This window comes from Sorex araneus, chromosome 6 (assembly GCF_027595985.1).
Source record: "Sorex araneus isolate mSorAra2 chromosome 6, mSorAra2.pri, whole genome shotgun sequence".
NCBI classification, from domain to species: domain Eukaryota; kingdom Metazoa; phylum Chordata; class Mammalia; order Eulipotyphla; family Soricidae; genus Sorex; species Sorex araneus.
The window spans coordinates 96,602,678-96,623,457 of NC_073307.1; the positions used below are offsets into that span (position 1 = coordinate 96,602,678).

Below are 20,780 nucleotides of genomic sequence, written 5' to 3' on the forward strand. Positions count from 1 at the left end.
CGCTGGGCATCAAACAGTGGTCAGCCACACGCTAAGCAAGTACCTTACCTCTTCTGCTATCTCCCCAACTTGAATTTGACTCCTTTACATACCACATAAGTAGAATCAAAAAATATTTGCTTTTAAGTGATAGGTTTCACTTAACCTAACATATCAGGGTTAATCTAAAGGTATGTAACAGGGAGGCACGAGAAAGTACAACAGCCCTGGTGCTTAAAGGCCTGGCACCCCATATGGTCCCCAGGTCCTGCCAGGACTAATCCTTGAGTGCTAAGCATTTCCAGATGTGTCCCCAAAACTAAAAATAATAGTGTGGCAGGTTTTTCTTCTTAAGTCTGAGTGATCTACTATATATACACACATGCACACACCCCTCTGATTACTCGATTCATAAAATTAACATTTGGATTGGTTCCATCTCTTGACTAAGTGTAGCTGTGAACAGAGGCGTACCAATATGCCTGGCTTTATTTAAAAGCTAATACTTTATACTTAAATGTTTGTATTTACAGTATCTCCAGATATTATCAAATGTTCTGTGTCAGTTGGAAAACGAATAATTATTTGGTCTGAACCTGTATATCTTCTTGGGGGTGGGGAGTTCCCAAGTGGTGCTCAAAAAAGCGCGCATATGCTGCCTGAGCCCGTGTGCCGCTTGCGCCCGCGTGTCCAAGCACATGTGTCTTCCGCATCTCCCCTCTTGAGATGTGTACTTTCATGCTTTCATACTTCTGTGTCTAAAGCTTGGTTATGTGTAGGGGCTTCCTCCATCCTTGGAGAAGCCCGAGTTCTCTCTTCAGCGCGTTAATACTATTCTCTCTCCCACTTATCCCTTCCTCCTTCCCTCAGAAGCCTCTAAATAAAATCTATTTACTTAAAAAAAAAAAAAACCTCATGGCCACTCTTGGCAATTCTTCAGATGGCCCTGATAGCCCGACGCAAGGATCTGAGCACACAGTGCTGCTTGTGCCCTCCAGTGCTGGGTACCCCAAGGACCATCCCAGAGAGAGTTGGATTCACCCAGTGATGCCCAGAAAGCCCTGTAGGACTTGGGACCAAACAGCTTCTAATGCATGCCCCCAAGCCCTCCTCCATGCATGCCCCAAGCTGTGTATCTTAATACCATGTATCTTATCTCCTAAGCTATACTGTAGCACTGTTGTCCCATTGTTCATCCTTGAGCCAGTAACCTCCCCATTATGAGACTTGTTACTGTTTTTGGCATATTGAATATGCCAGGGGTAACTTGCTGGGCTCATGGAGAGGGACAGAGGAATCAAACCCAGGTCGGCCGTGTGCAAGCCAAATGCCCTACCCGCTGTGCTATGGCCCCAATCCACAAGCTATACATGTTTTAGAAATTTGTGTAGTTTAGTGAAATAGAAATTTAACTCTAGTACTAAAGAAAAACTGATTAGCAGATTTTTAGTTCAAAATCAAAAAATGATCTCTGCTGTCTTCCAAATTATTAATATGACTGTCGCTACAAACTCAATTTTTTCTGAACATAGCTCGTTCATCACTGACCACTGCCCACAAGCTGGCTAAAATTAGAAACAGTCTTATTATATATCACACAGTCATCTACAAAATTCGGTGATTAACCAAGACACACAAAGAATTGTGTTCAGATGTTATATGAACATAAGGAGTCTGAAGCATCAAACTACCGATTCCTTTTCATTGGCTGCTTCTTCGCCTCTTTATTCTTCTTTTTTTTCCTCCTACTTCCTTCTTTGAACCCCACTGAGAAGAGCGAGGGATCCCAGTGGCTGGAGACCCACGGTATATCTTGTTCATCATCGTCCATGAAAGTGCATGGAGGGACATGCTTGGCACCAGGGCCCATGGCCGAGTGCCTGCCCGCTCTCTGGCAGCAGCATCCTGCGAAGCACTCTTCGTCATCGGCACTGTCTATATAGAAGGCCTGGAGCTCGCTGTCATCTTCAGCTGCTTCTGTTTCTGGATCATAATCAAAATTTCTCTTTGTATTGACACATTTGCCATCAATAATTTGGTGGGTAGATTCAACTTTGGGTAAAGAAATGTAGTGACCTATCCCAGCATCGTCAAATGGTGGGGAAGAGACCGAGTGAAGGTGCCCGTGGCCCAGCGAACCAAATGGTGTAGCTCCCAGGTCACATGACAGTCTGCTAAAAACCGGATATTCGTAGGCGTTAGAGAAAAAGGTTCCCGGGCCTCTGCATCCGCATCCACAAGAGCTGCTCGGACTGTTAAAAAGGTCCTCAAGTGAGCTTTCAAAGAAATGAAAGGAAAATGGATCCTTTTCACCAAAGAATTCTCTGAAGACATCATCTGGCGGACGGAACATGAAGCTATACTCAAAAGAGTCATCAGGATGACTTCCGCCTCCGCCGTTTAACCCTTCTTTGCCGTATTTATCATAAATATCACGCTTTTCGTCATTCGATAGTACCTCATATGCCTCCGCTACTTCTTTGAATTTTTTCTCTGCTTCTTCTTTGTTTTCTGGATTTTTATCAGGGTGCCATTTAAGTGCCACTTTGTGATAAGCCTTTTTAATTTCCCCAGCTGACGCGTATCTCTGCACTCCTAGAATGTCATAGTAACTCAACATGATTTCACGGACTGTTGGAAAGAATGTGCTGAGTAATAGAACCTAGTTTCTGTTCAGCTCAGGCTGTGCTGCTGGTGGTAGTCGAGGCACTGACTGACTCCGACTAGACATATTCTCACATTGAAGGCCTTAACTATCTCACCATAGACCTACCTCTGCTAGGAGAGATTCGGACTCTGGCTGAGTTCTGTGCAGTTAGAAGCTTATGTCAGAGAGGGCTGCATTATGCTGTCACTCTGGGCTTGAGGTAAGGACTAGATTTTCCAAGTGAAGCTAATCTAGAGTCATACTAACCTGTCCTGCTCCAGGGGTTTTCCTAGTGGCCTCCAACAATGCCTGATGAACTCATAGGACCTGTAGTTGACGCCCCAGAGCAGAGCGAGCACCCTGCTTAAGAAAACCCCGAGGTCATCGAGCCTTAGTTACTTCTCTGTTCTTCCATGTTTGGGGCTGGGAAAATGAAGAATTCGGGAACGGTGAGGAAAAAAGTAAGCAGTTAATAGATATTTACAAGTTTCAGTTGACAGTTCCATCAGAGATACAGTAGGTAACGGTAGGATGGGACTCTGACGGGGTTACATAAACACTGAGGGTTAAGCAGTTCTAAGAGACGCCTTATCACTAGACTCAGTATTTTAGGGAAGACTTCCTGAAGGAATTAGCCTAAAAGACTTTCAGTGATCTTTGCTCATTTAAAGTTTACCCCTGCAAGTTTTAAGGATTTTGAAAACTGGTTACTTACATCTTAAATATGTAATAGTGAATACCACCTACTTTATTGAAAGCAATTTTAGCCACTTGGGGGAAGCAGTAATAAAAACTACCTCTTGTAAGGGCTCTGAAATGTTGGTGTAATAATAAAATAAGGGCTGCAGCGATAATTGGGTTTTGGTTTTTTTTTTTTTTTTTTTTTTGCTTTTTGGGTCACACCTGGCGATGCACAGGGGTTACTCCTGGCTCTGCACTAAGGAATTACCCCTGGTGGTGCTCAGGGGACCATATGGGATGCTGGGAATCGAACCCAGGTCGGCCGAGTGCAAGGCAAATGCCCTACCCGCTATGCTATTGCTCCAGCCCCATGCAGCGATATTTGTCTTGCATGCCACCAACCCAGGTTTGATGCCTGGCATCCCATATACCCCAAGCAACACCAGGAGTAATTCCTGAGTGCAAAGCTAAGCGTAGCCTCTGAGTATCACCAGAGTGGCCCAAAAACCAAAAATATAGTAATTCAAGATAATGTGTTAAAAAATTTAATCTTAAGGGTGGAAAGATCATAGTTTGTTTTTTTTGTTTGTTTGTTTGTTTCTGGAACAGAGTTTTGTGGTGCCTGGGACTGAGCCAGGAAACCCTCATGGCATGTAAAATGTGCCCCAACTTTCTCAGCCATCTCCCTGGCCCTTTAGATTGATTCTGGTTTGATTTGGAGGATTCACACATGATAGACTGAGCAGGTGTTGAAGTCAGCCTCCTGCATGCAGGATGTGCCCAGCCCATTGAGCTTGCTCTCTGGCCCCAGAACTAGGAGTGAAATAAACCTGGATTCAATCCCAGTTTTTCCAAAGCTAGTTGCTTCCCCTTTGTCCTGCCAAGTTTTTATGTGTTATCTTCCTTCTGTTAGCACCTTCTATGTCTTAGTCATCCTGTATCTGTATAAAACTTATATTATGCTTTAATGACTGTAAAGATTTTTTTTAATTATTATTATCCAACACAGGCCCTAGCTGACACAAAGGAGAGCCTCAATACTGAAGGATAAAATAATGTTCTTTGTTCTAAAGCAGGAGAGGTAAATAACCCACCTGCAAGAGGTAAATGTGTATATCCTGGGGACTGTTTCTATCTTCTGACCATGTTGGTCTTACTTTCCCCTCAGGATGCTGGTCCTGTTCCCGGCGAAGATACTCCCTCCAGCCCATCCCAGAGAGGAGGATCCCAAACCGCTACTTAGGCCAGCCTAGCCCCTTCACACACCCGCACCTCCTCAGACCGGGTAAGGACTTCAACTATAGCAATGGTTTTGCTGATTGGTTGATTTGGTGCTTAGGAACTCCTGAGGCCTTGCTCAGGAGCTCCTGGGTGTCCGGTGTCCGGAATCCAAAGCAGAAGCTTTATCCTCAACCCCAATAACTATTCCTCTTGAGATGCTTTGTCTAGAAAGAACAGTGCTGCCAGTAAAATTTGTTGCAGTGATAGAAATATTCTAGATTTGTCCTTTCCAGCTGTATCCACAAATGGCTGTTGTATACTTAAAATGTTATTGCTAGTGCAACTGAGGAACTCAATTCTTAATTAGTTTAAAGTTAAACTTGAATTTCTTCATGTGATTGCTAATACTATATTGACAATATCAATCTATAATACTAACTACAGTACAGCTTACAGATGCCAGAGTGAGATGTTAGATGTGGGTAGAGCATTTGCCTTGCTCTTGGCCTACCCGGGTTTGATCCTGGGCGTCCCAGATAGCCCCCTAGCACTACAAGAAGTAATTCCTGAGTGCAGAGCCAGGAGTAACCCCTAAGCACAGCCAAGTATGGCCTAAAAAATAAAAAATAATAATGGTTTGTGGGGCTGGAGCAATAACACAGCGGGTAGGGCATTTGCCTTGCACGCGGCCAACCCGGGTTTGAATCCCAGTATCCCATATGGACCCCTGAGCACCGTCAGGAGTAATTCCTGAGTGCAGAGCCAGGACTAAACACCACACCCATTACCAGGTACCCACTTCCCTCCCCCAGAGACATTTCGGCCCCACCAACATCAACTCAATTTTATGAATCAGTTCTGCCGTTGTGCTTTGGGCCCTTTGTTGCTACCTTGCTTAAGTCCTGTATATCAATGGCATCATTCTGTATCTTACCACCTTTCCTTCAAATTGATGTCATTCAGCATGATATCCTCTAGTTCCATCCATGTTGCTGGAAAATTGCATGATTTTGTGTTTTCTTCATTTCAGCATTTTAAAAGAAAGCTCTAGGGGGGTGGAGGGAGAGCTCTGTGGGCTGAGTGCACACATGGATTTGATCAGTTTCTGAAGAGCTGTGAGGAGTAGCCTCTGAGCCAAGTTAAGTGTGGCAGAAAAGAAAAAAAAATGAAAGTATGATAGTACTGTGGGTGGGGCATTTGTCTTGCACGTGACTAACCAGGTTTGATTCCCAGCATCCCATATGGTCTCCTGAGCACCACCAGGAGTAGTCCCTTAGCATCGCCAGGTGTGACTTTCCCCGCCCAAAAAGAGAAAAAATTTTGAAGTTCTGTACTTTCTAAGATACATTGATAACTCTAAGATAACTATTGATTTCTCGTGAATTGCTATTTAAATGACACTGTATCACTGTCATCTCATTGCTCATAGATTTGCTCGAGCGGGCACCAGTAACGTCTCCACTGTGAGACTTGTTACTGTTTTTGGCATATCGAATACGCCACGGAGAGCTTGCCAGGCTCTGCCAATTAAGAGTATTTTTTTTTTCCTTAACTTTCTTAGTGGAGGAAGAAACTCATTATTTGGAGGTTGCTCCTGGTGGTACTTGGGTGCCAGGGATCGAAACTCGGGCTCATTGGCACAGCATGTTCTGCAGCCCATTGTGCTCTCTCCTGCACTCTCCTAGGTTCTGAAAATGTTTTGGTGGCTCTTTGTTGGTGGGGATTGAGCTGACACCCAGGATGCTCGTGTGCTACTCCCTACTCCGAAGTAGAGAATTGCTCCCTGCAGCGCACAGCGGATCAAACAAAGGTTGATGGCATGCAAGACAAGCATCTTTTTGTTGGTTTTGCTTTTGGTTTTTGGACCACACCCGGCAGTGGTCAGGGCTTATTCCTAACTCTGCACTTAGAAGTTATTCCTGCTGAACCCGGATCTGCTGCGTGCAAGGCGCGCGCCCTGTCCGCTGTCCTATCACTCCAGCCCCAACACAAGCACCTTAACCCTTACACTATCTTTCCTGTCCTCCCAAAATATTTTTTCTGAAGTATTAAACGTTTATCTCAAAATGTAAACAAATATTTCTGTATAGATTATACAAGATTTCTAGATCTAAATAGCTTTAAGTAGCATCCAGATCCACAGCTTTAAGAGGCGTTAGCAGTGATGAAGGTGATGCAAAAAACTGACAAAGGTTTATTTTCACCAATTTTTTTTTTCCAGAATGGGGATCAAACCCAGTTTCTGTGTGCATACAAGGCACTTTACCACTGAGCCTCATCCTGGGCCCTTTCCTCACAGGTGTTCCTTCTCAGTAAGTTAGAGGTGTTGATGCTAGGAAATGTGGCATCACATTACTGTTGCTCAAATGCAGTCCTAAAGATTTTTGTTTTATTAAGAAGACAGTTAAGAGGCTGGAGCGATAGTACAGTGGGTAGGGAGTTTGCCTTGCAAGCTGCCGACCCGGATTCAATCCCCGGCATCCCATAGGGTCCCGCAAGCATCACCAAGAGTAATTCCTGAGTGCAGAGCCAGGAGTAACCTCCTGAACATCGTTGGGTATGACCCAAAAAGAAAAAAAAAAAAAGACAGTTAAATGATGAACTATATGAAAGAATTATCATCCCAAAGAAGTAGATAGGGTAAAATCAAGTGTTTTCAGGAAGAGCAGTCAGATTTTTAAAGGAAATAAATCATTGCTTCTGTCACGGGAAGTTAAAGCTATATTGAAAATATAAGCATATTTTTTAATAGTCTAAGTTGTCTTTAGCAATGTGTCGCTCTTTCACTCCCTCCACTTAGCGAATGAGACCAGTGTGTCTGAGTGAGGGCTTCCTTTTGCTGGTTCTTCCTCAGACTGGAATTCCTGCTGGGAGGGCAGCTGAGACTCAGGAAATGCAACTCACCACTGAAACACACAAGAAATCAGTTTTTCAAAGCTGTAAGGTAAGCTGAATAGCAGTTCAGTTAGTATTCATTAAAGTATTTCTCTGCTGTATCAATGTTAATTTTTAAAATAAAATTAGTATTAAGTTTTACCAGCTTTGAAATTTTTTGATTTCTTGTGGTGAGATATTTTTCACATGGCATTTTCCAGGCCTTGAAGCTATAGTCTGTGTATCTAAAAATGGGTGATACCCACTCTTCCCTCCCCCACCCATGGCGGGGCCGTAGCAATCTCAGGTGCAGTTGGGGGTGCTTTCTGTTTGCTTAAAGGAGGATGCTTTATGGCAAAACTCATGTCTTGCATGCATGAGACCTGGATTTGATCCCCGGCACTGCAAAACACAAAACAAAGCAACCAGGCAAAGGTAGATTTGAGTGTGTGGGGCCAAGACACTGAATAAATGTTTCCTTTTTTTTTTTCTTTTTGGGTCACACCCGGCAATGCACAGGGGTTATTCCTGGCTCTGCACTCAGGAATCACTCTGGCAATGCTCGGGGGACCACATGGGATGCTGGGAATCGAACTCGGGTCGGCCGAGTGCACGACAAACTCCCTACCCGCTGTGCTATTGCTCCAGCCCCTGAATAAATCTTTTTTGAAAAGGGAACAGTAGATCAAAAAGTTTGGAAACCTTGATTCATAGTCTTTGTCAAGGTCATAACTGCTGCATCCGGACTGTTTGCTATTTGTTACATGCTTATTAACCACATTGAGTAAGGTATGTGAACACATTTACATGTAGGTTTTCATGTATATATGAAACATATAAGCATTTACATGTATGTATGTGTGTATACACATATATGTATGTGTGTATATATACACACATACACATATGTGTGTGTATAATATACATACATGCTTGCCCTCACTTGTACTCCCATGGACATAGACTTTTGAACATTGCGATAAATGAGAAGGAATAAAACACAGCTGAGATTCCAAAATAAAATCACAACTGTGACAGTGATCAGTGGACTGTGTAATACAGGTTCAAACTGGGTTGGCCACATGTAAGGCAAAGCTCCTCAAGGGTTTAAAGCACTTGTCCTATGCATTGACACAATAGGGATTGATATCATCCTATGCATTCAATTCCTGGTCCTGCATATGGTCCCCTGAGCACCATCAAGCTCAGCCAGGTATGGCCCTGACCGTCCACCCCGATTTTTTTTGACTGGCTCATTCCAGCCTCCCAATTTCTTAAATATCTGTTCTTTTACAGTATAAGATTATCATTTATCCCTTGTTCCAAAAGATTTCAATTTTAGTGTATTATTTTCCCAATGTTTGCCATTATTTGAAACTTGTGAAAAATAACTCATTTCTTTTCTAAAAATTACAGAAATTAGAAGTAGAGTATGCATTTTTTTTATTATTCATAATCCTACCACTCAGGAAAAAAAATACTTATATGTGCATTCGTGTTTATCCCAGAACTACTTACAATAGTTAAGAGCTCTCTTTAAAAAAAGAGAGAGAGAGAGAGAGAGAGAGGGAGAGGGAGGCCTGAGAATATAGTGGGTAAGATACTTGTCTTGCATGTGGGAGATTCGGGTTTGAGCACCACTGGATGTGCCCCCCGCCCCCCAAAAAAACCTGGGTGCATAGGACAGCTCATAGTGGAGGACTCTTGAAACATTGATGGAAGAATTGGTGTAGTACTCTGTCTGCAACTCTAAAATAATTTTATAAAATGACTTTAGTACTATTGGAAACTATCACATCTCAATTTAAACATGAGAAACACTGTATTATGTATACTTCTGAGTTGTTTGGTTTGGTTTTCCTTTGAGTTCACACCCGGTGGTGCTTGTGGGCCACAGGAGTCCCGCCAGCAGGGCCAGTGATCAAGCCCAGGCGGTCCATGGGCCCAGCATGTGCTCAGTCCTCGAAGCCCTGTCTCCAGCCCAGCCTTCCTGTAATAGACAGGTCTGTTGGTTGGTATGCCTATGTCTGCGTGTTTTCATCCTATGCGGAGTTTAAGGACTGCTCCTGGCTCTGTATTTGGGAAACCATATGCCATGCCAGAGACTAGGCTGAGTGTGACTGCATGCAGGCTAAGCACCTTTTACCCCTGTACTATCTCCAATCCCTCTCAAGTATTTTTTGGGGGAGCCATACCTGCTGGTGCTCAAGGCTTACTTCTGGTTCTCTCCTGTCAAGGCTTGGGGACCATATGTGGTGCAGGGGGTGCAATCTGGGTTGACTGTGCGAGGCAGCACTCTACCTGTTGTACTATCTCTCCACTGCCACCCTGTTAACTTTGTTTGGGGACCACACTAGCAGTGCTCAAGACTTACTCCTTCCTCTGTGCTCAGGGATCGCTCCTGGTAGGCTCGGGGAACAAGATAGAGTGCTGGGGGTTAAACCCTGGTCAGCCATGTGCAAAGCAAGCACCCTGCCCACTGCACTGTCACTCCAACCCTACAAAGAGTGCTTTGAGGGGTATAAAAGATTATTTTCAGGGAGGTTGAGGGGGTTGGCTTATTTTGTTTTAGGGCCACACGCAGCTGTACTCAGGGCTTGCTCCTGCTCTACACTCAGGGATCACTGCTGGCAGGCTTGGGGTACCATGTAGGGTGCCTGGGATCAAACCTGGGTCAGCCATACATAAAGCAAGAATCTCACACGCTGAACTCTCTCCAGCCCCAAAAGATGATTTTTTTTCATTGGACGGGGGGAGGAGGGTTTGTTTTGTTTGCATGGTATTTTTGTTTTTGTTTTTTTTTTGCTTTTTGGGTCACAGCCGGCGATGCACAGGGGTTACTCTTGGCTCTGCACTCAGGAATCACCCCTGGCGGTACTCAGGGGACCATATGGGATGCTGGGAATCGAATCCGGGTCGGCCGCGTGCAAGGCAAATGCCCTACCCGCTGTGCTATTGCTCCAGCCCCCTGCATGGTATTTTTGGACCACACCTGGCAGTGTTCAGGGATACACCCTTGATCAAAGGCCTTTTGACTTTTCTTAGCACTCACTTCAGCACGTATAATTCATTTATTCCTTTGAGTTACTTTAGCTGTTGTACCTACATGTAGCTTCTGTCTCCAAAAAGATTCTATGTTTTTCATTCACTTAATAAAATAATAACCTTTGTTTGATCGGGTTTTGTTTTTGGTGTCACATCCGGTGATGCTTAGGGCTTACTCCCAGGCCTGTGGCACTCCTGGTGGACTTGGTGAACCGTATGGGATGTGGGGGGTGGAACCCGGGTCATGATGTGCAAGGCAAGCTTTCTACCTGCTGTACTCTCACTGCAGCCCCTGAAATAATATTTATTTAATTTTTTACATTCAATGTGTGTTGGTGGTAAGAAATGAAGGCGGGAGATTGGACCCAGGGAGATAGGCCGGTGCTAGAGCCACCTGTCAGCATGTGCACGGCCCTCAGTGATGTCCAGCACTGTGTGGTCCTCCCAGGCCATGTGCAGTCCTGGTGGCCCCTCAGCTCTGGGCCATTAGGCCTTTACTGTTAGTCTCAGCATTACTGAGTGGCCCCCGGCTTCTCAGCACTGCTGGGGGTTCCCTGTGTTAGATACAAGGTCAGAGTGGACAAGGCTCCAAAGAGCTCCGATATTTGTTACGGTTTGGGTTGGCCGAGTCCCTTGGGGGCTCCCCTGGGCAGATACTGAACTTTGTCCTACAGAGGAAGAGTAGTTGAACTGTCTCCCATTCGTGTTACATACACCAGTGTTGCCCAGCCCCAGAAAGTGCCCGGTGTACCCAAGGAGTTAATACTACCGCTGCAGCACAGCTCGTCATTGGTAGATTGCTTCTGGCTTAAATTCTTTCCACTCGTGAGTACTTTTCACTCAAGAAGTGCTTATGTGACTCTGAGTAGATAGGTGTATAAAATAGGGAAAATCAAACATTTATTGAAAATAAGTCATAAATAATTTTTTGTTGTTATTGTTAGTCTTGGGCCATATCTGGCAATCCTCAGATCTTACTCCTGGCTGTACTCAAAAGACAGTATGGGATGCCGGGGATCGAACCTTGATCAGCCGCGTGCAAGTCGGTTCATGCCCATAAAGAAATATCTCTCTAGCCCCATAAAGAATTTTGGCGGGGACATAGTTCAGCAGACGTGGCATCTGCCTTGCCTTGAAAAACAAGCTAAAGTATCAGCTTGTACTGGCAAGAGAAATTCCTGAGTGCAGAGCCAGAAGTAACCCCTGAGCATCACTAGGTGTGACCCAAAAAGCAAAAAAAAAAAGTATCCGCTTGTCCAAGGAGATGACAAAATTAACTGGAGCACATGTTTTGCATATGGGTGCCCCAGGTTTGATCCCAGCACCACATGGTCCCTCAGGTACAAGCAGAGTGTGGATACTGGACATCGCAAAATGTGCACCCCTTCCAAAACACACTGAGGGAGGGAGGGAGGGAAGGTGGGACAGAGGGCAAAGAGGAAGGGAGGAAGGGATGGAGGGCAAAGAGGGCCGGAGAGTTTAGTGGGTAGGGCACTTCCTTTGCATACGGCTGACCCAGGTTTGATCCCCAGCACCCCATATGGTTTCCCCAGCATCATCAGGAGTGATCCCTGAGCACAGAGCCAGGAGTGAGTCCTAAGCACCGCCAGGTATGGCCCCAAAACAATAAAAGTCCAAAGCAGTTCTTTAAAATTTTGCACTCTCCTTTTTGTTGTTTTTGTGAACAACCCCCAACTGTGTCTGGGTAACCCAGGGTCAACACACACACACACACACACACACACACACACACACACACACACACACACACACACACACACACACACACACCCCTCAGGTTGCTCAGGGCCCACACACACACACACACACACACACACACACACACACACACACACACACACACACACACACCCCTCAGGTTGCTCAGGGCCCACACACACACACACACACACACACACACACACACACACACACACACACACACACACACACACACACACACACACACACACACACACACACACACACCCCTCAGGTTGCTCAGGGCCCACCAGAGCAGGGCTGCAGGTAGGGAGGCAGATGGTCCCTCTCAGGGCGCAGGCTCCAGCGTGCTATCTCAGCCCTGTTTGCTCCTTTTGGTTTTTGTTTTTTTTTTAGGTTATTTGGTGGTGGGGGGAGCACAGCCAGTGATGTTCAGGGATTCCTCCTGACTCTGTGCACAGGATTACTCCTGGCGAATTTGGAGGACCATATGGGATGCTGGAAATTGACCCCAGGTCAGCCCCGTGCACGGCAAGTGCCCTGCTGTACTCTCTTCAGCCCCCTGAATTCTGAATTGGTACATGTGTAAATATGGATCAGGCATTACCTTCCCATTTTCATTACAAAGTGTTCGCTGAGTAAATAATTTTGTAAATGATTTAAATGGCTTTTGACCTTGAACCTAAAGTGAAACACGTATCATTTCTGTTTCAAGGGCAAGTATTTACACAGTTATCAGCAGGCAGCCATCATAATGGCAGTGTGCTAGGTACTAATACTTAGAACCAAAACATAATATATTCAATTCACTATTAATAGGAGGTAAAGAGTGAAAAGTTGGGGCTGGAGCAATAGCACAGCAGGTAGGGCATTTGCCTTTCACGCAGCTGACCCAGGTTCAATTCCCAGCATCCCATATGGTCCCCCAAGTACCACCAGGAGTAATTCCTGAGTGCATGAGCCAGGAGTAACCCCTGTGCATCGCTGGGTGTGATCCAAAAAAAAAAAAAGTGGTGAAAAGTCTTACTATGAAGTTATTATTATGACTTGGAAATTCAACAGAGAAAATTATTCTGGCTCTTGAAGATCATTTAACAAATATGTGTCAAATGCCGACTCCAGTTATTCTAGGCCCTGGAACTGTAACATGGAACACACAGACAGGGCCGTATGCCCTCATGGAGCTCACGTTCTTGGGGGAAGTCAGACACAGGTGATTTTCTTCATGCTCATCAACGTTGTGCATTAAAACTTCAAATTATAGTTGGGCCAGAGTGAAAGTATAACTGGTTGGGTGTTTGCCTTGCATGCGGCCAACCCGGCTCAATCTCCAGCATCCTGTATGGTCCCCCAAGCACTGAGTTACCAGGTGTAACCCCTGAACATCACTGGGTGTGACCCAAAAAGCAAAAAAACAAACAAAACTTGGGGCTAGAGCAATAGCACCGTGGGTAGGACATTTGCCTTGCACGCGGCTGAACCAGGTTCGATTCCCAGCACCCCATATGGTCCCCTGAGCACCGCCAGGGGTAATTCCTGAGTACAGAGCCAGGAGTAACCCCTGTGCATCGCCAAGTGTGACCCAAAAAGCAAAAAAAAAAACTTCAGAATATATACCTAACAGTATATATGATATGTATACGTTCTACATAGTAGTAATATTTGTTTCTGTGAACCAGAGAGCTAAAAGAGATCTTCTTTGTTTTCTGTTTTGAGGGTTATACCTGGAGGCTAAAGGCTGCTCCAAACTTGGGGATCCACCCATGGTGGCGGTTGGGGTACCACGAAGTTCCAGAAATCAAGTACAGTGCAGAGCCTGTAATCCAGCTCTTTGAGTCATCTCCCTGGGCCCTTTACGGAGTCATGACTCTGACTTTCAGGCCCAGATTGCTTCGTAGAATCGAAGTTAGAAATCTGGGTTAGCTCCTTGGTTCCCATATATGCCACAAAGAGATTTGGTGCAAATTGAAGACATGAGCTGTGTCTCCTACTGATTTCTACCCAAAGTGCTTTGACAAAGAAATGCAAACCATCTCTGTTGTTTGTCATTTTTAGGGGAGGTGACGCCAGGACTTTCCCAGGTGGAATATGCACTTCGCAGACACAAATTAATGTCTCTGATCCACGAGGAGACACAAGGGCAGAGTGGGACAGACCACACCGTGGTTCTGTTGTCTAACCCTACGTACTACATGAGCAATGACATCCCCTATACCTTCCATCAAGACAACAATTTCTTGTACCTGTGTGGATTCCAAGAGCCTGATAGCATTCTGGTCCTTCAGAGCCTCCCTGGCAAGCAGTTACCAGCGCACAAGGCCGTGCTTTTTGTGCCTCGGAGAGACCCCAGTCGAGAACTTTGGGATGGCCCGCGGTCTGGAACTGATGGGGCAATCGCTCTCACGGGCGTGGACGAAGCCTACACCCTGGAAGAATTTCAGCACCTGATCCCAAGACTGAAAGGTAATCCGCAGGAACAGCAGTTAAGTCACAGGCCTCTCTGCCATTGAGATTTTCCCTGCCTGCTTAAGCCAAGTTCTCAGTTTCCTAAAATGATCCCGATAGCGGCAATTCCCAGAAGATCGGGCTGCTTTAGTAATTTCACTTATTCAGTTGCTAACTCTCCAATCGATTCTTTTTTTTTTTTTTTTTTTTTTTTTTTTTTGGTTTTTTGGGTCACACCCAGCGATGCACAGGGGTTACTCCTGGCTCTTCACTCAGGAATTACCCTGAGTGGGATGCTGGGATTAGAACCCGGGTCGGCCGCGTGCAAGGCAAATGCCCTACCCGCTGTGCTATCGCTCCAGCCCCACCAATCGATTCTTTATTCACAGAGACCGCTGATTGTCTTACTTTTGAATTTCCTTTTAGAGCAGAAAGTGAGCGTGAGCCAGTTCAGGGTTACAACCAGACCCCTGACACCCCTCCACCTCCTGTCTTCATGCTTTTGCCAGCCTTTCAGATGGGGCCACATGCTCAAGGATTGATCCCTGTGTCCCCAGCATCAGAATCCCGTGATGATGCGTCCTGGAATGATAAATGCTTAATAAGAGGAATATAAAATCTTGGGCTCCCTGGGGCCGGAGCGATAGCACAGCGGGTAGGGCGTCTGCCTTGCACGCGGCCGACCCGGGTTCGATCCCCGGCATCCCATATGGTCCCCCAAGCACTGCCAGGAGTAATTCCTGAGTGCAAAGCCAGGAGTAACCCCTGAGCATCGCTGGGTGTGACCCAAAAAGCAAAAAAAAAAAAAAAAAAAATCTTGGGCTCCCTAACAGAATATGCATTTAAATAACATTCTAAAATGATTCTTTTGCACACTTGTATTTTTACCCCTTGTATGAGTCACTGTCTCTATGTTACAAAGTTGTAAGCACAATCTTTTGCCATTCTTATTCTGCAGTTTCTCAGAACCTACACTACTTTATTATCTTGCTCAAATCTTGCAAATCTGCAGCTCAAGAAAGTGTCTGCTTTTTCATTTTTATTTCGGGGACCATACCTGGCAATGCTCAGGGGTTACTCCTAGGAGGACCATACAGGATGTCAGGGATCAAACCTGGGTCGGCCACATACAAGGCAAGCGCCCAGCATTACTCTGTGCTCTCGCTCTGGCCCTGGGATTCTCATCTAGAAACCAACCTGCGGCCAGAGGAGCATTCATGGGCGTAGGGCGCCTGCGTCAGGTTCCAAGGGCCCACATTTGCAGAGCTGACCCTGGCAGCTTCTCTGTACTTTCTCTGGCCACCCTTGCAGCCAGTGTACGCACCCACAAAGGTGCAGCTTCTGGCAAGTGTGAAAATTAAAAACTGCAGGCTTGGCCTCGCGTGGTCCTCTGAGCACAGCCAGGAGCAACCCCTAAGCACAAAACCAAGAATAGCTTCTGAGCATTCTTGTGTGTGCCCCCAAACAACCGGATTAGTGAATCATTTTATTTTTTTGTTGAATTTAAAATGCTTTTATTGTACTTTAGGCAACATGGTTGCAGTAGTGTTAACGATTTATGGCGCTAATGCTTAAGTTTATGGCACTTTCGCCACCACCAGAGCACCATTGCCCTTATGTCACTTGGTCTTACCTTTATTTTGTATGTACTTGTTGACTGTCATGTTCTACAATCAGAATTTTAATGACTGTCACTGTCATCCCATTGCTCATTGATTTGCTCAAGCAAGCACCAGTAACATCTCCATGGTGAGACTTGTTACTGTTTTTGGCATATCGAATACGCCACGGGTAGCTTGCTAGGCCCTGCAGTGCGGGCAAGATACTCTCGGTAGCTTTCCGGGCTCTCCGAGGGGGGAGGAGAAATCAAACCTGAGTTGGCTGCGTGCAAGGCAAACACCCTACCCTCTGTGCTTTCGCTCCAGCCCTTTAATAACCCAGTATTATTAAAATCTTACCTAAAAGATATTTCTCAAAAACATTCCTCCTGATATCTTTAGTTTGTTTTATTGGGGGGCCATGTCTGTTGATGCTCTGAGGGGCACTTCTGGCCATGCTCAGGAGACTGTGCAGTGCCAGGGATCAAACCCAGGCCTCCCACATGCAGTGTTTGTGCTCCAGCCCTTTGAGCTATCTTCTTATTCTCCATTCTCTTTGGGGGTGGGGGCTGCTTGGGGAATCAGCCAGCTCTGCCCACACTGACGTGTAGGTGCAGAAACTGTATATTCAGTCTCCGGTATCTTGTTATTTCCAGGAAATAGCCTTTCTAATGACTTAATGGTCCTGTCCTTGAATTATTTCGTTCGTGTTTGTTTTTATTTGGGGGCCACACTCAGATGTGCTCAGGGTATAGTCCTGGCTTTGGGCTCAGGGATCAGCTCTGGGAAGTTTAGGGACCACATGGGGTGCCAAGGATTGAACCCAGATCCACCACTCGAAAGGCTAGTATCCCACTCACTCTGCAGTTGCTCTGGCCCCAAATCACTTGAATCTTAAGCGTTTCTGCTGCACCCTTTTAGAGAAGCGCTGGCTTTCGGTCAGGTCATTCTGATAGTTGGTGTTTCTTGCAGTCAGTTACGGGTTTTTATTTTATTTTAATTTTTGCCTTCTCCTTTTAAGCCGAGGCCACTACAGTGTGGTATGACTGGATGAAACCGAGTCACACGCAGCTTCACTCTGGCTACATGCAGCATCTGACCGAGGCCAAGGCCAAGAGCAAGAACAAGGTCCGGGCTGTCCAGCAGCTGATCCAGCGCCTCCGGCTCATCAAATCTCCTGCAGAAATCGAGCTAATGCAGATTGCTGGCAAGCTGACGTCAGAGGTATGATTCCTATTAAGAAAGTATTTTCCAGGATTCTCTGGCACCTGGGGGTCATGTGCCCGCTGCGGTCATTTTCTAGTTTCTAGCCCCAGGGTTGGTGAACTTGTCTAGAGCCTTGCTCAGCACCTTGCAATGCAAGTCTAGACAGAAGGTAAGAGCCTTCTTGTGGCTCTTACCCAGGACTTAGTTATTTCTTCTTTCCTTTTGATAAGGGCGATTCTTTGGACCCCATCTGAACCCATGGACCCAACATGGCAATGCTTACAAATCTGTACTTGATTGGAAAGGCTACAATAGTACAGGAGCTTTAAAGAGAGAATATCAAAGCTGGAAAGAGATAGCGCCTTGATGTAGCTTTGCCTAGCCTGTGTGACTATGGTTCAAACCTTGGCACTGCGTAACTGTCTTCCCCCCTACTCCCAATCCTGTGATGACACCTGTGCACCACTCTGTGTGTGTGTGTGTGTGTGTGTGTGTGTACATACATATATATATCCCAAAGCGGGGTTGCTGAATCAAATGGCACTTCTGTTTTGTACTTTGAGGAATTTTTGAGGAATAGTACCCATGCCATTGTATCTTCCACTAGCAATGCACAAGTGTTCCATTTTCTCTATCTGTACCCAGCTCACTCTTTCTAGTTTTTGGTTAATGACCATCCTAATGGTTGCTTGTGGTTTTTATTTGCATTTCCATAATGTTTAATGAGGTTGAGCATCTTTACATGTCCTTATTGACCTCACAACTCACAACACTTGTCACAAGGCCTTGACCAAAGTTAGTGCCTCAAGGGCCTGAGAAAGTACTGTAGGTAGAGTGCTTGCGCTATTACATGCAGCCAACTCAGGTTCAATTCCCATCACCCCTTACGGTCCTCCAAGACTTGCAGGGTATGATCCCTGAGCACAGAGTCAGGTGTAAGCCCTAAGCAATGCCAGGTGTGGCCCCGAAGAAAGAAAACAAGAAATACATTTGGGTTGGAGAGAGAGCTTGAGAGACTGAGGCGAATACTTGACGTGCTGGAGACCGGGTTGACCCCTAGCTCTGCTTGGTCCCCCGAGCACTGCCAGAAGAAACCACAAAGCGTAGAGCTAGGTGTAGCCCGTGAGCACTGTCAGAGGCCAAACCAAAAAAAAAAAAAAAAATTTTAGGGGCTGGAGTGATAGCACAGCGGGTAGGGCGTTTGCCTTGCACGCGGCCGACCCGGGTTCGAATCCCAGCATCCCATATGGTCCCCCAAGCACCGCCAGGAGTAATTCCTGAGTGCATGAGCCAGGAGTGACCCTGTGCATCGCCGGGTGTGACCCAAAACAAAACAATAACAAAAAAAAAAATTTGATTTTAAGCCACAAAGACGGCCTAGCAGCCTGAGCTCCTGTGCCTGCAGCTCCGCTCAGTACCTGAGCACCAGGAGTGGCCCCGGGCACCCAGCTGGCTGTAGCTATGGAGCCCCATCTAGTACTGCCTCAAAACCAAAAAGCACTGAAGCTGCAGAAGCGTCGGGATTCCCAGCTATAGATGCCCTAATTGGTCACCGGTAAACAGTCCCCAGTCTCCCTGCTCTGCGGCACTCCCAGGCCCAGCCGAAACACTTCTCCTGGTCTCCGGGTGTGGGCCGACCAAGCTACGCTGGGTTCTCTTCCTGTCAGTGACGCAGGCGTCCCAGCTGGCGCTCCTCAGCCTCACGCCTGTTCCCCTCCCCCCCGGTAACGGGGCACAGGACTGTCTGTAACACGTAACGGGTAAGGCTGCCGTCCTGCCCGTCGTCGGCACATCCCCACTGTGATGCTGGTCTTGATTACTGTCTCAGGGCTTCTCAGACAGACTGGAGCCACCTGTAACGAGACTCGGACCCATCGTCCCGTTTGTGCTCCTCATGCAGGGAGCGGGGCGGGCTGCTTCTGGTTTGCCGGGTGTGTGTGGTGCTCGGCGGCCTCGGGCTGGGCGCTGTTCTCTCCCTCCCCGCCCATCCTCGCCCAGCAATTCTGATTTGGGACCATTTGTGGTTTGTAATTTCGAGACCCCATGTGGGGTATGGGGCCGCTTTCAATGCCACCTTGGCCCTGCCTCTCCTGGCTGCGACTGCAGTCTCTGGTGCCCTCCCAACACCCCGCCGTGCGAGGGTTTCTCTGGGGTAGGTGGAATAAGCCATTCGTAGCATGACGTCTTTGGCGGCAGCCATCTGCCTGAGTCTGGGGTCACCGTGGGAATTCAAGTGTGCGCAGTGAGGTGATGAATGGGGCTGTCCACAGCCGCTTGGCGACTGGCCCAGCATTCAAGCAGTGGGAGTGGAGGTGTGAGCCATGGCTGCGGCCTGGAGTGGCCTGGAGAGTGGCCGGGCAGAGGGTCTCAAGGGTGGCTGTGGGGCAGGCAGAGGGTCTCGGGTGGCTGTGGGGCAGGCAGAGGGTCTCAGGGGTGGCTGTGGGGCGGCCAGAGATTTCAGGTGTGGCTTTGAGGCAGGCAGAGTCTCAGGTGTAACTAGGGCAGGCAGGGGGTCTCAGGGGTGGCTATGTGGAGAGGGGAGGTGTGGATATGGGCCCGCAGAGACGCAGATGTTTTGTGAATGAAACATTAGTTAAAAGAACTGCCCTGGGGCCGGAGCGATAGCACAGCGGGTAGGGCGTTTGCCTTGCACGCGGCCGACCCGGGTTCGATCCCCGGCATCCCATATGGTCCCCCAAGCACCGCCAGGAGTAATTCCTGAGTGCAAAGCCAGGAGTAACCCCTGAGCATCGCTGGGTGTGACCCAAAAAGCAAAAAAAAAAAAAAAGAACTGCCCTTACTTCTCTTGTAGAGTCTTAAACTCTTTTTAAACCCTTATCAGTAAACTGATAGGAAGATCTGGAAGTCCCTTTTTATAACCTGAGATCCAGCATCATAGTCAGGTGGGAAGCCCCATTTGGGGTGTGTCCAGGTGCTGTGTCATTCCCAGAGAGAAAGTACAGTGGGTCGCCAACCCAGGTTCACTTCCCTGCATCGCATATGGTCCCGAGTACAGAGCCAGGAGTAATCCCTGAGCATCACCAGGAGTGGCTCAAAATAAAAAGAGAAGACAGAGGCATTACTGCTTCAGGTATCCTAGTCTGGGATGTAGCTCAGCGGTAGGGCACTTACTTGGATGCATGTGGCCCTGGGTTTGATCTCAGCTCTACACAATTGAAAACTGGATGAACCTGAGCTACAGTTCAGTGGGAAGGGCTCTTCCCTTGCACGCAGTTAACCCAGTGTTCCATCCCCAGCACCCTGTAGTGTCCCTCAGCCCCCACCAGGATTGATCCCTGAACACAGAACTAGGAGCTGGGTGTGGCCCCCAAACCAAAAAATAAGTGAAAAATAAAAAAATA

At 46.9% G+C, this 20,780-nt stretch overlaps 2 protein-coding genes across 3 annotated transcripts in view; one reads left to right on the forward strand and one right to left on the reverse strand.

The window, feature by feature from the left end:
• Positions 1-20,780, forward strand: part of XPNPEP3 (X-prolyl aminopeptidase 3) — a 35,852-nt gene that overhangs the window by 2,015 nt on the left and 13,057 nt on the right. The window contains exons 1-4 of one of the 2 annotated variants that reach the window (XM_055143041.1): positions 4,558-4,592; positions 7,383-7,472; positions 14,225-14,632; positions 17,234-17,436. In XM_055143041.1, the coding sequence (XP_054999016.1) occupies positions 14,281-14,632; positions 17,234-17,436 (555 nt within the window). In that variant the 5' untranslated portion in view covers positions 4,558-4,592; positions 7,383-7,472; positions 14,225-14,280. Of the gene's footprint in view, positions 1-4,475; positions 4,593-7,382; positions 7,473-14,224; positions 14,633-17,233; positions 17,437-20,780 lie in introns of those variants that run through there. The other variant, XM_004610533.2, reaches the window with a different exon arrangement.
• Positions 1,667-2,599, reverse strand: DNAJB7 (DnaJ heat shock protein family (Hsp40) member B7). The gene has a single exon (XM_012933174.1). It carries the CDS (start codon positions 2,597-2,599, stop codon positions 1,667-1,669), a length of 933 nt encoding a protein of 310 aa, XP_012788628.1.

Bases quoted from the DNA above. Each gene is read 5' to 3' on its own strand.
- DNAJB7 (XM_012933174.1), bottom strand. From the start codon at position 2,599: ATGTTGAGTTACTATGACATTCTAGGAGTGCAGAGATACGCGTCAGCT.